Source organism: Thunnus maccoyii, chromosome 17 (assembly GCF_910596095.1).
Source record: "Thunnus maccoyii chromosome 17, fThuMac1.1, whole genome shotgun sequence".
NCBI lineage: Eukaryota > Metazoa > Chordata > Actinopteri > Scombriformes > Scombridae > Thunnus > Thunnus maccoyii.
Window position 1 is genome coordinate 26,289,016 of NC_056549.1, and position 18,424 is coordinate 26,307,439.

General features: G+C 39.5%; 1 protein-coding gene across 2 annotated transcripts in view; it reads right to left on the minus strand.

Moving 5' to 3' along the window:
* cdk19 (cyclin-dependent kinase 19) overlaps nucleotides 1-17,527 on the minus strand; it is a 70,210-nt gene extending 52,683 nt beyond the window's left edge. For both annotated transcript variants that reach the window (XR_006092095.1, XM_042390790.1), the window contains exons 1-2: nucleotides 17,281-17,527; nucleotides 11,508-11,583 (exon numbers count right to left, since the gene is read on the minus strand). Coding sequence is in view for 1 of the 2 variants with exons in the window: in XM_042390790.1 (XP_042246724.1) it covers nucleotides 11,508-11,583; nucleotides 17,281-17,408 (204 nt within the window). In the remaining variant the exon portion in view is untranslated. The remainder of the gene's footprint in view (nucleotides 1-11,507; nucleotides 11,584-17,280) is intronic.
* Between the last annotated feature and the right edge of the window lie 897 nt (nucleotides 17,528-18,424).

Sequence of the window (18,424 nt, forward strand, 5' to 3'; positions counted from 1 at the left end):
TACTGACTGTAGTTGTTGCACATAGTATCCTTGTTCGATGAAGGACTGTTACTAATATCTAAGGTGCATTCATGTTCAGTTTTACCTCTAAATAACGTTGTTTATACAATCTGGCTAATTGTCTGACTGTTTGTGTTTCTTGCCCCATCTGACTTCATTTTTACAAGTACAGTACGGTACAGTATTTTATTTCAAATTCAGCTTTATACTTTATACTTCCCTGCAGTTCAAGGTGATTATCAATTTATCGGGTTAGCAGATGCCATGGAATAATTTCTTAGAATGATTGCTACAATATTCATTTGTCCATATGACCAGCCATGACTTGAATAAATAATGAACAGTATAATCAATTACTATTTGGTTTTCTTTCAGCTCTGGCTGGCAGTGTCATGTGTAGCAAATTATATGTCAGAAAAACTAAATCCATGCCCAGCAAAACCTCAATAAAAATATGTTGATTTAAAAGAAAAAATAAATCTATGGTTTCATAGGAAAACTGAGTATAATGAAATTATGAGAGAGGGGCTAAAAAGTGTAAATTTGTACTAGTCTTGATTTATAACATTACTGTTCTGTTTAGAGTAATTCCAATACAATAGCCAAAATTTGTATCAGTTGCCAAACCATTGTCTTCTTACACACAGTCTTGAGAAACACAGAAATGCAAACTTAACACTATATCTGACAGTGTGGAACTTATTATCCAAACCAAAAACAAACAAGCTCTTGTTTTTCACCGTACCTGGACTCCCACCATCCTTAAGCCTCACTCTGATGAACTCAACCTAGACAGGTCAGTTCACTTCCCACTACCGGCTAGCAGAGGATTTACCCAAGTGGCCCGAGCATTATCTAAACACAGTCTGTTTCTGTCGCAGGGGTTTAAAGGCTGTGAAACCTCAGTGAGCTGTGTTACGCAATCTGCTATCCATGTCAAGCTGAAGAATCCAGCGGGGGCTGCGATCGCGTGGATGGTCCAGAAAAGCAGGCAGCAGGATGGTGTGATGAGTAGGAAACCAGAAAAAAGAAAAACATTCAAGGCCCCGACACCCTGCTGAAGTACCCCGGTGCAGCTGATTTCTCAAGTGGGCAGGATAAACCAAGAATAAATAAATAAATGTCATCAGATGTTTCATTTTGTTACCTTGTTTCTTATACTTCAGAAACTGATGATCAACCTTTCTAAGACTCGGAGAATTTGGCCTCTTTTTGATCATAAAACCATATTGTAAACAGTTTCATTATCTGATTATCTTTAAGCTCATCACCCAAAGTAGAAAGAGTAAGTTTACTTTCCTTGCATCCAAGAACCAACAGAGACATTTGAATGTGTGGTAACAACACAGTAACAAATTTGGGATCTTTACTTAGAGTGACTTGATGAAACCAGATAGAATATGAATCCGGTTCGTGAGGCAGAGGCTCAACTGCAACCGTTTCAAATAGCTGTCATGTCATCAAATACTAGTTTTTCCATTTTATCTGATGCTGCTCTCACACTACCTGCATCACACTGCATTTCATGTAACTATTTGGAAAGCATACTTGACTGGATTATATAATTTTAGATGTTGGGTTATCAGACCACCAACAAATCTTGTCTATAAAGGTGACCTTCATTGATCAAAGAGGCCTAACAGCTCATGGCACTGCCTTATATTTCTCCAATCCTACAGAGTCCTATCCGCATGGAAAAATCATAAAAGACACAAGCCATTTTATGCTGCAAAACCAAAAACACAGTGCAGCCAAACCAACCTCTTTCCGCCCTAAATGTGCCATGCCAGTCACTGAGCTGCACAGTTTGCTAAACGAAGCGAGGCGGTGGGTTGGGAGGTACAAAGTCTCCTTTGTTCTGTCAGGCAAGTCAGAAGATTTTTTAAGTCAACCAATTTCTAGTAGCGGTAATGTTCAGGAGACAAGCGAGGCGAGGCTTGCTTTGCCAGGAAATAATGGAGGGAGGGACTCGCTCCTACCTGCATTCCTCAGATACAAATGGGCGAGGAATCCAAGTACATGGAGCTGTGTGTGCTACATACAGTTTTGGAATGATATACTCTAATTAGCCTTTAGGTGACAACAACCCTGTGGTCACATGGACTGAATCATTAAATAGATGAATGATTGGATGTGTCATACTAAGTACTGCACCCACACTCCTAACATGTTCTTAAGCCTTAATTAAGGCATTAAAGAATGAAGACAAGCATGTTTTATTTGTCCTCAAACCAGTCCTCTCTGAATTAAACTTCTGCAGCCAAATTGCTTCTATGACAAACCTTCTGTCATCTTCAGAGTACAATGAGAATAAGCGATGAGATGTCTAAAGCAAACTGCAATTGTCTTTTTCTCTGTTTATCCAATAAAACTAAAGCTGTATTTAGACCAGACCAACCGTAGCACTGCTTGACAAAACACAGTCCCCACATTTTAATGAGACCACTGCTTTGGCACAGTGGGGTTTCTGATGCAGAAGGTTTTGACAAAAAAAGGTGAGCCCGAAACACAATGCAACATCTTCCAGCATTGGCCAATTCAATATATGTGAGCACACATTCCTGGCAGATCGCTTTGTAACATGATTGTAATATTTATCTCACATTTGTCAAGACGGAGGATGTGAGAAATGATTGCCGCGGTGATAACTTTCCAGGGTCTTTCCGTCTTTTATTATAAACATCCATGCAGTGTTTCAATGTCTTCAAACTTATTAATCCATTACTCAAACTGGACTTCCTGGATCACATTTCATCCTCTCACCAGTATCTGAGGCAGCACACCCTCAACAAAGCAGACCCTTGTATTTTTTTAATATAGTACTGTTTTCAATCTGAAAGCCCCATAATAAAGACTAGTGCCGACAAAGGCTGACTGATCAAACACTTTGTTCAATTGTTCTTGAACACAGAGCAAAGGCTACAGTATGTAGGCCTAAGTAATCAACCGTTTTCAAAACACTTTTAAATGCTCTTGCCTAGGAATGCATTGATCTAATTTTATCTCTTGCGATACCGATACCTCAACTCCTCCTGAGTTGAGGTATCGGTATCACAAGTAATCTACCAATACTGAATAACAATCTCTTTTTCCGAGCTTTAAAACCTGTATCCCTCACTGCATTTTTAACTCACTGGAATCATTTTTATGTAAGGTAACATGGTGCCAGGGATTGCAGAGGCCCTAAAAACTGACTGTGACTGAATGTTTGTAACTGAATTTTATAATGATATGGATGAAGAAACTGTATTTACTGTGCATCAGTCACATCATGGCCAATACCTTACCTACCATAAGGTTGGTATTGGCGCTGATAACAATCTGGTGTATCAAATCGGTGTATCCCTAGCAGCGACAAAGGTCAACTGATTGAATGCTTTGCATCAGATCACATCTTGTTTTCCCCTGAATTGCTCTTGAACATGCAACAAAACACTAGAGCCAACACAAAGAACACCACAGAAAGGTTAATCAAGGTTTATTTACAATATGACATCTGACTGCTTGTATTTTTTGCCCTGTTGGACTTGTCTTTAGCAATATTGCCACATTCTAAGATCTCAGCTACAAATTTAAAGAGTGCAATGCTCTTGCCATTAACTGATGGCAAAAGCAACAAAAAAAATCCAAGTTGTAATGAATTAGTTTTCCCTTAAAGGTTTTGATATAGAGAACTGAGGTCCCATTCCCCTTTTCAAGCCTATGTTCCACTAGCTTAAACCAGAAAAACACATTTTCTCTGAGAAGGTTCCTTGTATCAATATCAAACAAGATACTGCGGTTGTCTGTCTGCATTCTCTGATAAATTGCTAATACTGCACTGAATAGTAGTAGATATTAGTAGATAATGATTATTTGTTATCATTCATCATTCAAAAAAAGAAAAAAAAAGTAAACGCAAAAACACCCCAGCAACGCTTCTGTCTGCTTGCCCCAGGAGAGACTGTCATGGGTCATGGTCTGATTGGATTATTCTAGAAAAGAATGCTGCTAACGCCACAGTAAAACACATCTTATCTTATTTTCTGCAGACCTGAAATCAAAAACAGGGCTACTCTCCCATCATCAGAAGTTTAGAAAAAGACAAAGCAAATCAACCGTCTTGCCTTTACCAGTGAGTTTCTCTACTTACGAAAGTAACATGACACTGAGTCAGAGCTCTGTAATGCTACCAGCCTATTCTTTAGCTTACTGAATGAATACTTACTCAGTGTAAACAAAAATATATGAGATTGTTGGGCCAAAGGTCTGACTCATCACCTGTCAGGTAAATGACTAAGCGTCAAATAACACGATGCTGCAATAACAACTTTGGTCTCCAAGGCCGTGCCTCACTCCCCTCCGCCCTGTTTGGCACAGAGCCTGCTATCAGGACCTGAGGGAGAGATGGGTGAGCAGGCAGGCAATTTGACACCCACTGAGATGCAGATATTGACAGACAGAGAAGTGAATAGAGAGAGAGAGGAACAGGTACAACTTGTACAACCAAACAGTGCCCGGAAATAAATGACTAACTAACTAACCAAATAAATAAATACATATAAATATATATATATATATATACACACACACACACACACACACACACACACTATTTATGGCACTATATATAGTGCCATAAATTCATGCTGTGTCTTGACCAGGAGACTGGCAACACTACAAGTATGACCCCAACCGATCATCTCATCTCACAAACTTGCACGTGTTCATATGTCATTGGTGAGGAGCGTCAAGATATTGTCAATCATGGCTACAGAAGTGCTATGTGTGATGTCGTCTTGTGTTTCGAGTGTAAATATACAGACGGAGCACTTGCTGCTGCTCTGCTAAATGTGCTGCTCATGCCATACTTTCTGTGAAGACACGGTGGTGAGGCCAAAATGCAGGTGACCTGTGTTCAACTGTGTCCCTGAACGCATCTGTTTAGGTGCAGACAGAATATGAGAATAGGCAAATATTTGTCACAGTTAAGGAGGTGCCACAGAATATTTATATATTCTGTGGCACCTCCTTAACTGTGACAAAATAGCCAAGAAAAAGGTATTTTTTGTTCACTGACCCACCCAACTGAGGTTGCCATGCCAAGTATAAAAAATGGAGATTTGGCTGAGCTGCTCTTTTCCACAGAGGATATAATGCATGTCGTTGGGGTAGCTAATACTGAAATATTTTTGGGAACGAAAATTGAAAATTACCTTGAGTGACTAATTATTCTATCATGACCTTAGCTAAGGAGAGCCAACATTAGCTTTCTACCATTCCCTGGCATCTCCTGCTCTCTCTATGACCTTCATGGACTGGGTCCAAGAAGCCAATCCCTCAATGAAGTGAGAAGTGCCAAGCAATCAGGAAGGACCTGGAAGAGGGAAGCAGAGGCCAAAATATCAAGTGTCATACAACCCAGGTGGGCAGCAGACCCGTTCGGTGGTACTAACATATGTGGTCACACACTATGTTGCCAAGCCTCTGCACAACTGTTTACCTCCATCTAGTCCCCACTTCCCAAACCAAATATATATATATATTTTTTTTTAAATATTCTGACTGAGAGGAGCCAGACAGAAACTGAGGGTGTACATACCCTTTCACAAAAGAACATACTCAGAACATCTATTTTCATATTCTTATTCTAACTCTCTTACTTCTGTACGTGACCCTTGCTCCTACAAGTGATCCAAGTCACCAAACTATCTTAAATGCACAAACTTGTTGTAAATTGCTTGTTTCAATAAAAGCCACCTCTACATGAGTCAGTAGCGGTATTAGAGAATCCAAAAAACTTAGGAAAATATTACAACAGTTCTCAACACTGTGTCATCTCAGAGAAGTAAAGGAGAACTGGTTTAACATAAAGTTGAATGTTTTGCTAAAGAAAAGAAGTCTGACCAAGATGGGCGACAGTCAAGGGGATGTGACAGTGATTGAGATGGATGACAGAGTACATTCCATTAGAGGCAGTGTTACACTGTCAGGTGCAACAAGAATGTTAACATTCCCCTGGAAAGAAACCTGCAAGACCCCAGGTTAGGGTGACAATGGTCCTACTGAATTGTAAAGACTAACATGGGTTGAAAGCAGAAGCAAACAAGCTGGGGGTGGCGTTTTACTTCTACACCCGCGCTGTAAGGCTCTGTTCAGACACACAACCCAGCCCCCTCATTTATCTGAATGGGGCCACACTGTGGACAAAGTGGGGGTGCTGATGCAACGGGTTCTAGCCAAACACCACGGGGTCATCAGCAAAAAAAAAATTGCTGTAGTGGCCAATCACATAAATTAGGGGTGCAACGGATCACAAAACTCATGGTTCGGATCGTATCACAGATTTGAGTCACAAATCGGATCATTTTACATATCAAGAAAAAAAAAAAAAGGGGGGGGGGACGACAAATAAAACTTTGCTTTCCATATATTCTGTAAAACACTTATAGCAAGGAACTTTTGCCCATTGCAATATGAGGCCTGATACCTTCCTCTTTTCAACATGGTAGTGAATGAAACAACAGCCTGTGTCCACATCATCAAAACTTGATAACTTACAAACATGAACACACGTTGTTGAACAAGCAACCAAACAAACATTCAGCAGGGACAAGTGCACTGCTAACGTCAGTTAGCAGCTATGTAGCTAATTAGCTGCTCAGCTGCAGCACATTAAACAGCATGTAAACATACCTGCAGATGTCACCCGTTATGCTGGTTTGGTCATTGCTCTTCAAAATCCCTTTTAGCAACACGCTGTCTGTCCATGACTTGTACTTACAGCAGTTTGTTTATGTTGTCTTAAATGAGACTTTAAATTTTGCAATTAATCTGCGGTTCACATGCATGCCGAACCGTGGGGGGCGATCCGTACGGATCACGGATCAACTACGATCCATCGCACCACTAAGATAAGTACACATATGCATTCCTGGTTGGTTACATTATAATATGAACGCTGTATTTCTACTGTCTACTTTGTGATCGCCACACAACTAAGGGATATGACACTATAGGAGTGCCAAAGTCAAACATTTTCAAATTCTACACTCAGTGGCTTTGAACTAAGAAGTAATTATCTATTACTTCTGTGGAAGTGACAACAAAAGTGAATCAAAGTAAATGCACCTGACATGACTGTGATAATTGTTCACTGCAATATAAAACTGTATGCACTCAGTGAGCACTGCAGAATCTTTGCAACACCTAATGGATGTTTGCATGGGAGAGGCTGAGTAATAACTGGAATGTTTGTCTTTGTCCATGAGCTATAGACTTAAAAACCTGTCTGATCATTAATGTGTGGATTATACGTACATGGATTATGTCGTACAGCCAATAATGTTGCACTGGAAAAACAAGTAACATAATCAAACAAGTAACACAAAAACAGGAACTATGTGAAACCGAATGAAGGCCTCATGTCTGCTGCAGTGGTTGATCTAGATAGGCAATGTTTTTTTAAAGTATGTGGAAATTGTTTTTCCTACTGAAAATGAATAACTGACAGCATGCAGATTCATCTGCGGGTGAGAAAATGAACCCTGGACTGAAAAGAGGTACAGTACAGAGGGCGTGCACACACTTTCACAGATCAATGCCCTCACCACCACCAAGGGTCAAAATAATCCAACAGGTGGTTGCTATGCAGGGAAGTAAAGTTACATGAAACAAAACCTGAAGGCATGTAGACACCTGATAGACACGTGTTTTAAAGATGGATTTCTCAAGCATCATGAATTTCTCAATCATGAGACCTTCAAAAGATATTCTGATTGTGTAATGACAGGTCTGTGAAAATGTTTCATTCTGAAAACTGTGTGCTTGGATACTAAACATTACAACAGCTGCAAAGTATAGCTTCATGTTCTCTTCTCTTTAGCCTTCAGCAGTTTTTTTTACCATGTGAATGCACAATGGCTGATGCTGACAGCTGTGTGTTTGAAAGTATTTTTACCTGCTGTAAACAAGCATTTGTAAGAGAACATAAATAGTCCTCACAATAGCTGCATGGGAGTCTCCTGAATAATCAAACAATACGACAAGCTTCTCTGATGGCTTTCTGTGTGTCTGCAAACTCATGTTTTATCATCATTTTGTTTGGCAAATGGCTCTTTGGATTTTCCCAATATATTATCTAAAAAAGCGTAATTTGTAGCTTCACCATTAGTAGCATGTGCAACAGAAATTTAAAGTCTGTGACTGAAGGTTTTGGGAGTTGTGACTGATTTCTGAAGTTTTTATGCACATACTTGTATCTTGACTTTTTAAAAAATAAAGAACCAGATCTTGGATAAAGAACCTGGATGTGATGGCTTTCACTGTGATGCAGCTGCAGGAAACACTGAGTTAGCATCAAAACCACACTTACAAAAGTCTTAAAACATGGCAGAGCATTTTCCAACTGCAATCCATTTGTGTGAAACAAACTGCCACACCCAATAAGAGGGGCAGGCCATTCCTCAATAATTCAAATCATTCACACTGTCTAAAGCATTTGCACTTGTTTAGTAGCAATGTGGTTTGATTTTGATGTTGTATGATATATATATTGTTCTATGCTGTTTTCTGTCTAAGTCTATTGTCTGCTCTTATCTCTTACCTGCAACTCCTATTCTGAAGCTGATTTGGTTTTTCCATCAATCAGCTTTGGCATTAGGAAAATACTAATGAGGCCTGACTTGGATTAGTGAGACACTGACCTTGACCCTGGAATCTTGTGTGACAAAACCTTTGCTTTATCTATTGAACTATTTTTACAGTAAAAGGATTCACCGTCGCGACACAACGCTGTTGTCGGTCAAGCAATGTCAACTACACACTAATAAACAGGACTTTCTAGAGATACTAGATCTCTTGGTGAGATATTTTTGAACACTGAGAGGTGACAGCTGTGCCTGCCACATGTTGGTTGATGTGTGATCAGCTTGTTGTGAGTGCTCTTCAGTAGCTGCACCGCGTGTCTGACCTTTGCCCTATTTCGTACTGGTCGGCTATGTGCTGGTGAGTCAGGAAATCAATGGGCCGTACTGTTGTTTTTGCATATCTTAGCTCATTTACTACAAATAAGATATTCTTTATATTCCTGCCAGTTATTTCCAAAGCATACCAAAGAGTTTGGTGTGACTTTTGGAATTAAATTAAATTAACTTTTTACTAATTTCTCCACAGTATGAACATCAGCTTGCAGGCTTGGGGCCAGTCTGCTCCTTTAAGCTCATTCCATTCTTGCTTCACTGTGAAGCAGAAGGTGACAGTCTATTACTACCATTTAGTTTTGTGAAAGACTTCTTTCTCTGTAATTTTAAAAATAACACTTTTCTCTGCAGAAGATTTAAAGCAAACAAGGGTCCTTCAACCCCACCACCAACTATATCTGCACACATGCTCACACACAAAACACACACACACACACACACACAATTAAGGACCATTTCTTTCAAGTGACTTTACAAAATGCTGCCAAAAAGAGGAACTATGACTGCGCAACATATTGTAACTGTTGAATGTGCAACTAAAAGTGAATGTAAATGTTAATGTACAGCTAAAGGTCAAGTATGCCTATAACTTCCACTAAAGCCAGTTACAGCCATTACTATAAGTGTTTGCACAGTGTCACTGACATGTTGCATAGCTTCCCTTCAGGTGAGCATTTCAAAGTGGAAACCAAAGCCTCTTACATAACAGCCCAACAGCCTGTCAAAGGGGCCACATTCTCTCTATATCTGCAGCCTCTGAGAGGACTGGCTGAGTGGCAGGCTGACACGCCTTCAGGCAGCACCACCCCCCACCACAAATACTCCCCTCCAAACCACCAGTGATGGTTGGAAACCTCTTGAAAGAGAGTGCTTCACCACAAAACCACCAGACTTGTTAAAAAAAACAAAACAGTTGACTGAAATGATTAGCTGAAATGATTACTCGATGAATTGATTAGTCAACTGACAGAAAACTAATAAGTAGCTATTTTCATATTTGATTTTTCAGTCGTTTTTCAAGTAAAACATTTTGCAGTTTCTCAAATGCTTCTCCCTGTTGTAAGCAAACTGAAGACGTCACCTTGAGCTCTATGAAATAAATCATAATGGGAATGTTTCAAAATTTTATACATCAATTTCTTAGCACTTAAGCTCTTAAAAATAGATTTAAAGACCACAATTAAATCAGAGCTTCAGATGTATTTGTGGACCTTTGACATGTTTACCTCATTTTCTTCCATATTAATGTACCATTAAGAGGTGCTGACTCAGAGGCTGTCGGCAAAAAAGGTGAACCAGTTGACCGCAATGACCACAATGCAATGTGATGTCATCTGGCAAGGCGCCGCTGCCTTGACAAACAAGCCCACACAAGCTCCTTTCACTTTTGGCTGGACCACAACAGAAGGGCCAGTCTGACTGTCTGCGACTGACTGAATGGTGAAGGTTACTGAACAAAACAACAGTGCTGCCTCTGGGGTTCTATATGTACAGATACACTACATTTCAATAAATGCAAATGTATTCAAATGAACAGAGCAGTCTATATTAAATTTAGTTTTATTTTATTAAGCTACATGACAGTTTGGATTTTGGCCTTACAGACTGACTATCATAATTTACTACATCTCCCTGTCAATGAGGGAATTATTATTTTGTGAGAAAGAAAGTGTTAGTGGAGCTTTGACTTGAGATTATTTTATAACTGTACAGTCAGGAAGCTGAGCTGCTTCCGAGTCGAACTTGCCAAGTGCAAAGTAACTGAGCATTCCCTTCATTTCACTGCAGGTTTTTACATTGTATGTCTGTGCATGTGACAAATAAAGCTCCTTGATTCCTTGAAAGTCTGAACTAGTAAGTGTACAAGTCCGAACTTGGCATACTTGGCTCTATGTCAAATTGGTTTCAGTCAAAGCCCGGTGCACTTCCTGGCGGCTTGGTAACCACATGTTGCCACTGCCAGTATCTGTTGTTTCAAATTAAAAGCCCTCTAGTGTTTGATACACGGCCCAGCCATATAAACGTTTCGCTGGGATGTGTTCAGTCTAAATGCCCAGTAAGTATTTGAAAGGCGATAAAACTTTCCGTTTGAGAAGGTAATTTGGGATTTTAGGTAGGATAATTAGAGGATAATGGAGTGTTAAGCTATAGTTGTCTCTTCTGTTTATTCACCAGCTTAATGCTGACATCAATTATAGCACACATCATCTTGATCTACATGTCCACCGTGGATAGACAGTCAATGGAGAGTAGGGTTTTAAGATTCCTTTTATACAGTATCGAGCAATTAAATATAAAGAAACACCAAGGTCCACTAGTCACATTAAAAGATATTAATACAGGAAAGCCCACTTACCGCACAAGTGAGAGGTGAATTTAATGTTAGTTTACTAATTTAATAAATACTAATTAAACTAGCATGTGTTTTCCTCTCACTACCTACATTAACATCAGTGAAAATGGTTTAAAGGGTGAATGTGGTCACAGTACAAACCATACATCATCATATATTAAACAAACACACAAACAAAAAAACCTGTAACTTACAGCGATTTCCCTGCACGCAGACATCGATATTCCAGTGCCTTCTATTTGTTTCAGTGCATACTCCTTTTCATCTTTCCTGTAGAAATAAAAATAGAATATGGGAATTACATTACAAAACAGCACAGATGTAATGACTTCAGTCCAGCTTTTTCAAAATCTACATCAAGATCTCTGACCTTGCTTTGGCCTTTTGGGTTTTGATTTTTAAAGCAGGAGGTAGTAGACAATAGAAGCCGTAAAAAGGCTGCAAGGCTTCGACTGCCTCAGAGGAATAGAGGAAGCTCGGCCATTAGAGATAGTCTTTGGCAGCAAGGAGCTATCCATTCCCTGCAGGAGTGCTCTGTTGTGGCCCCCACCCTGGTCTGGATCACTGCCCAGCATGAATTTCCCCCTTGATGCAAAGACAGATGCCCAGGATTCAAACAACACACTGGCTTGGCTGCAGCTCTTTTGCTGTAGCCATTTTCCTCATTGGCATTTGCTAGATAGCCGTTTCCCCTTGAGAATCACATTTGTGCTTGAAAACCAGTTAATAAGTGAAATGTGAGACTGCGGGGCTGATCATGTTCAGCAGACAAATATTGATTATTTAAGATGAGCATTGTTCCGGCGAACAAAATCCGAGCAGAGCAGAGAGGAGGAGAGAAAAGCTCTGAGGATTCTATTTAAAACAGCGCAAGGATTAAAATGCAAACACAGTCTGTAGACAGCATCCAATGACAACTTCATTCAATGAGCAGCCTGCACAGATCAAACAGGTCCTCTTGGTGCTAAGATCAAACCCACTTGAGCCTAATTTGCATTGGAGATGGTCATGGATTAACTGGAGCTCTCAGGCACACATCTCTAATACTTTTAATACTCCAATTTTTAACCTTTTTGTTTTTTCAGCCATAACAATATCACTAGTGTTTTTCAGCTCCATCATATAACCATCCACCAGGTATTTGAATTCATATCTTTGAGTTTGCAGAGAAAGGAAGGAGCTTCGCAACAGGCCTCAGTCTGCCCTCTTAAGAACCTTACACATGAACTTTTTAAAAAACTGGCACTGAAAAAGACACTTGCATCACCTCAGATCTTCAGTTAAATGTTGCATTTGAACACATTAAGGCTGCAACAATTATCCTTTTCATCATCGGTTACTCTCCCAGTTCGTTTCTTGTTTAATCAATCGTTTGGTCTATAAAAATACTGAAATATTCCGGTCACAATTTCCTAAAGCCTGAAGTCTTCACATTGCTTGTTTTGTTGAGCACACAGGAGCCAGAAGTCTCTGCTCTCCAGCACCACTTGTAGTGTAAAGAATGACTTCATTGTTAGACTACGCCGGAGCCGGAGAATGTTTGGTATTTTTGCTTGAAAAATTTACTTAAACAACTCATCGATTTACAAAACAGTGCCAGATTAATTTTCTGTTGCTTGACTAATGAATGGACTAAATGTTCCAGCGCTGCAAAGACAACATCCAACAGGACAGGAAATAACTTGTCACTCCAAACCATTTCCATGCCCCCGTGAATCTTATTTAACTTTCTAAACATATGCTTAGAATAATGTTTCATCTGGCAGTGTGAAGTTTAGCATAAGTCTGCTTTGCTTTTGCGTTTTCTGCCGGTCATCTCGCTTGAGGAGGAGAAACTGCAATAAATGGGTGAAGTCACTGATTAACGAGGCCAACCAGCCAACTCTCACACTGCCTCTGAAACAGCTTCTAATAGACGCCACAGCGCCAAACACATTACAAAGTCTACGGCTGACGGTCAACCGCACACACGGCCCGACAACACCCGACAGATGAGTGTCAGCTCGGTTGGTCAGGGCCCTCTTTTCCTGGTTTGTCAGTGCCAGCAGTGCCAGTGTGACCCTCTGCAATTACGTCACTGCGGTTTGCGTGCAGACCTATCATGTCTCTCTAAAAGTTTGGAACACTGTGGTCTGCGGATGCACTGACCGCACACGGCTCTGTGTTGATGACTGGCTCTTGGTGTGCGCTGTGCAATGCCGACTCCTTAAACCTATGCTTAAAAAAAAAACAAACCCTGAGACAAGCAGCGCTGCTCATGTCAGCACAAAGTTTAGTTTGGACATGAAGTCATGGATGACGGTGTTTTCAGAAACATCATAGTATAGTAGAGCTAACATAGAGGCTGAAATTTAAAGACTTATTAAAACAGACCTATATCATCCATACTAGAAACTACAATTTGATGTATTAACTACAATTTATCAACACAAAATTGCATTTGCATCATATTTACTTCATTTCCAACACTTACATTGAAAAATGGTCATAAAGGATCTTAGTACCAACTTGTTAGTGTGTCTCTCAGACGACAAAACAAATGCAAAAATGAGAATGCTTAAGTTGCATATTCCTTAAGCTCAAAATCATCAGCCAGTAAACATCTAAAACAGTGCAGTAGTGTAGATTGTTCAGGTAGAAAATTAGGATAATTCATAACTAGATTGGGTTTTTTTGCACTGTAGACAGAAAGGGAATTGCTTCCTGTCACTTTTCACTTAAATAAGCTGTACAGGTGAGGCGTACTGGGAATATGTGATGCCTTCCCTCCCCAGTGCCTCACCTACAGCCTCTGAGAATAAAATCCAGGCTGACAGCGACAACTCTCTCGATTCCACTTATAGCGGTGTCGTTTTTATTTTTCCATGGACAGAGACGGCCACGATACCACACACTACGGTGCGAGTATTGTATCACAGTATTGAACTGATGCAATTCAAAACCTAAAAATGATCATCTCTACGCTCAAAGTGAAGCTAGGTTTTTATTTCTGGAGTAAGTCCTGCTTTATTCTGCTGTGTTTTGTTGTGAAATGCTTTACATGACTTCATCTAGCTTATCTGCTTATGGATGAGAGATACTATCATCATTATAAAGTCACTTCAAATTGAATGAGTTGGTCTATTCATGGATTTTAGAGTTGAAATACCAACTCTATCATTCTACACTGCACTCGCTTACTACACTTACTTGACTAGACCTTTTTCACCACCTACATTTTGACTTGGCAGGAGAAACACACAGGTTTAATCACTCACATTAATGAATCCTGCGCTCCATTTAAGTGAGTCAGAACTGAGCCACTGTTAATGTTTCCAGTAGCACCTGTCTTTCCCTTTTCTGACAAGACAAACTGTGAAAAGGTCTTGATACTGTTTACCAGTTTAACTTGTCTTGTTATGGTCTTTTTGAATTTAACTTTGATGTTTTGCTTTTTAATGCTGCCACTTATGAGAATTTTGTACTATCAATTAGAATAATGGTTAGATACAATAAAGAAATATGTGTGTGTGTGAAGGTGCCAGGGGAGCAGCATTTTTGGAGGGTGTCAGTGCTGGCCATCAGCCCAGAGAACCTGTTATTACAAAGCAGTATCTCTAACCTACCAATCTGCCACGACACATATTACAAAATCATCATCAATGCATGGGACTAATTCAGTCGTAAACTAAAACGCCCAAAGAGCTACGGTATCCTGGGTGGGACAAATCATAAAGGATTGCTACATCTATTGACTGCTTTATTTTCTTCTCAGGAAAGTGAGTTTACATGCAGGATAATGCTTGAATGATGCAAATAAAAGAACCAAAAAGTGTTACAATCCCTGTGTATAACAGTAATGAGCTGAAGTAAAGAATTATCTGTGCTTTACTGACACCACACTTGATGCTTATCAGGAATATTTTCAGCCATCTCAATCTATTTCCTCCTTATATTTGTTCAGTACTTTTTAAGAGAGCAGTTAGTTAAGTATATATGCATTGCAGTCTCTACAAATACCTTGGGGATGTTATTGGTTGAGGATTCCTTCAGCACATTAAACCAGCTCTCAGGTATTAACTGCAGAGATGACTGCCTGCAACCTGACTGTGTTCACCTGTTGACCTTACATCACATCTCTATTATCCAGAGTTGTAGAGGCGAATACGATAAGACACTGAGAGCAGGCTTGACTCAGCTTTACAACAACTCAGTGAGTCAATGGTGAATGGGGGAAAGACTTATCTGACACACAGTTATCTTGCCTACTATAAAGTGCCAAAAATATGACAAATGCAACTTACAAATTTAGAGCTGCACTGATGTAACTTTTCCCTCCTGATACAACTTCCTAATCTTAAACTCTAAGTATTGATACAATACCAGCGCACTTCCTCTTTTTCATGTTTCCTTGCACATATAACGTCTTAACTATAAGTGGAAATCTTCACACACCAACATTCTTTTTTAGCCTCGTGCAAATTTTGATTATACTATAAAGAAGCTGTTTTATCAGTCACATCTGGTCATCACCAGCCACATCTGGCCGATCCCCCAATCACTGTGATATTCTTTTTAGGATGTGTACATTTCTATTACATTGTTCTTGAAGGTTTACACAGCTGTATTATTACAATTTTATAACAACAGTGACAGTAACATCTGGCTGATACCTGATCCCTGTAGCAAGATTTTTGGGCTTGTGCAAACTTCATCATATTTTTCTAGAGCAGTGGTTCCAAACCTTTTTGGGTTGTGACCCCATAAAATAAAGCAAATCTACCTGGGACCCCTCATCACACGTTGCAACGGAATGAAAGAGAGCTTAAAAAGTAAAGGAAAGATTAAAAAGAAACAATTTTGTGTGTCAGAGATATGTTTTTTTCTGATGTCCTATCCTATCCTGTCACCTCGCTACCCCTTAGATTAATCCATCAACCCCTTGTGGGGGTCCCAACCCCCAGTTTGGGAACCACTGTTCTAGAAGATACATAAAATGCTGTAACTACAATTTCATAACAATAATGACAAAGGAACAGTATTTCATGTGGATTGTTCACATATGGCTAATGACCAATTAGTGTAATATGGCCATATTATAGGCACCAGAACTGATATAAAATGTGAAACTGGTGAATCACTACTTAAGAGCACTTACTTTGTTTGACCAGCAGCCGAAAAAAAAACAAAGATATACAATTTATCACATGAAACGGAGAAAAGGAAGTAAGTCATCATGCACTATCCCCCTGTTACCTCTTGCATTTCATTTACTTTCTAAGCTGTCAGGTCAGAGTGATTAACCTAACTTTTGGCAATGTTACAAATTTCAGTATTAAACATAATTCACTCTTAAAATAAGACAGCACTGCCAAGTAATTTGTCAACAGGGAATTTAGATTAATTTAGCAACAAATACTGACTCTGCTGGCATAGTAGCTCAGGAATGAGAGAACATGCAGTATATGTACATCTCGCTGTTGCTCTAATATACACTGTATTCACACCTGCGACAATGTAAAGAGCAGATACGAGACATTACATTTCACTGTGGGTCTAAAAAAAAGTTTGGCTGTGCACAGTGTTAAAAATGGGGGAGCAGCTTGGCCACGAAAAAAAAAACCCGCTGAAATGTCACAACCGCGTGAAATGACGGTGCCAGCGCGTTTAGATACATTAAGAGCAGGCTGTCTTCATCACCAACCTCATGAAGAGACTTGTCAAAAAATAAATAGAACCGCTGCTTTACTGTGTTGTTTTGGGGGGGTGGTGGGGAAGAGGAGGAGGGAGAGGAGGAAGGGGAGGAGGGGGGGGGGGACCGTTGGTGAGTGAGTGAGTGCGTTACATGAAAACAAAAACACAGAGACACGGGTTATCGCTTCGGGGAGGTTCAAATCTAACAATACTCAACCGAGCTGTGTGTTCAGAAAATGCATCCTGCAGTCAGTTTTATGTCAGTATAAACAATAACGTTCACGGTTATCTTACCCGTCTTTGCGCTTAGCTTTATAAACGTGCCCGTAGGTGCCTCGACCCACTTTGCAACCTTCATATTCGAACAGATCTTCTACTCTCTCTCTCTCGGCCGCCAGCTTTGTTTTGAAGTCGTAATCCATTTTAACCCATAAATACGTCTTAATTTACAATAAAATAAAATATTAATTATTACATGCATTAATTAAATAATCTGGTCGTTTTATTCCCCCACCATTTCCTTGTTTGGGATTTTGGTCTGCTCCGCTTAATGTTCACTGGCTCGTTGACGTTTCTAATTGGCGCGCAAAGCTCGCTGGGTAAGGTAGTTTCTTTGAGCAGGGGCTGCCGTTCGCCAGTTCGTCAGCGGAGATGTAAAGAAACTACAACCCGCGTTTCTCGCTGCGGTTTGTTGCACTTTGCGTACTTATGAACGATCTTCAAAAATGCAGACATTGGTGGTTTGGATTTCGTGGTGTACAAACAGGGCACATACCTTATAGTCAATACAGATACTTAAGAAATATTTTTATCACTCCTAAAATGTTAATGGCGTTGATTTTATATCATATATCCAAATTATTATCGAGGTAATACAAGAAATATATTCGGTGTTTACAGAAAAACATTAGTTTCTCTGAAAATAAATAAATTAAGACACCAAAATTGCTGATGTCTTGCCTTTATATATATACATACATACACACACACACACACACACACACACAATTTATATACATATATACTCAGACTGCTGAAGCTTTTTTTTCCTGAAAGGGGTTACCTTTTGCCTAGGTGGTATAGTGGAAATAAAATACAATTACATTCTATCATTATTCTATTATCATTGGGCTTTACAGGCTCTGTTATAGTATGGAAATGTTTATTCTATGTGAGGTAGTTGGGACAAATATTTACATTTGTTTATGTCAACATGCAGTACAAACAATAAATGATGTTTTACGGTTGTGCAATGGTACGTGGCAGGAATAAAATATACAGGTTTATATATTTCATAAGAACAGAAACAAACCATATGTTAGAGAAGCACTTCATTTATATAAAGGCTTGTTTTTATATACAGTTTAATACCAAAATAAGTGAGAATATAAATAAATATAATTGTGTTGGTAGATTTCGCTTAGCTGTTGTTGTTATT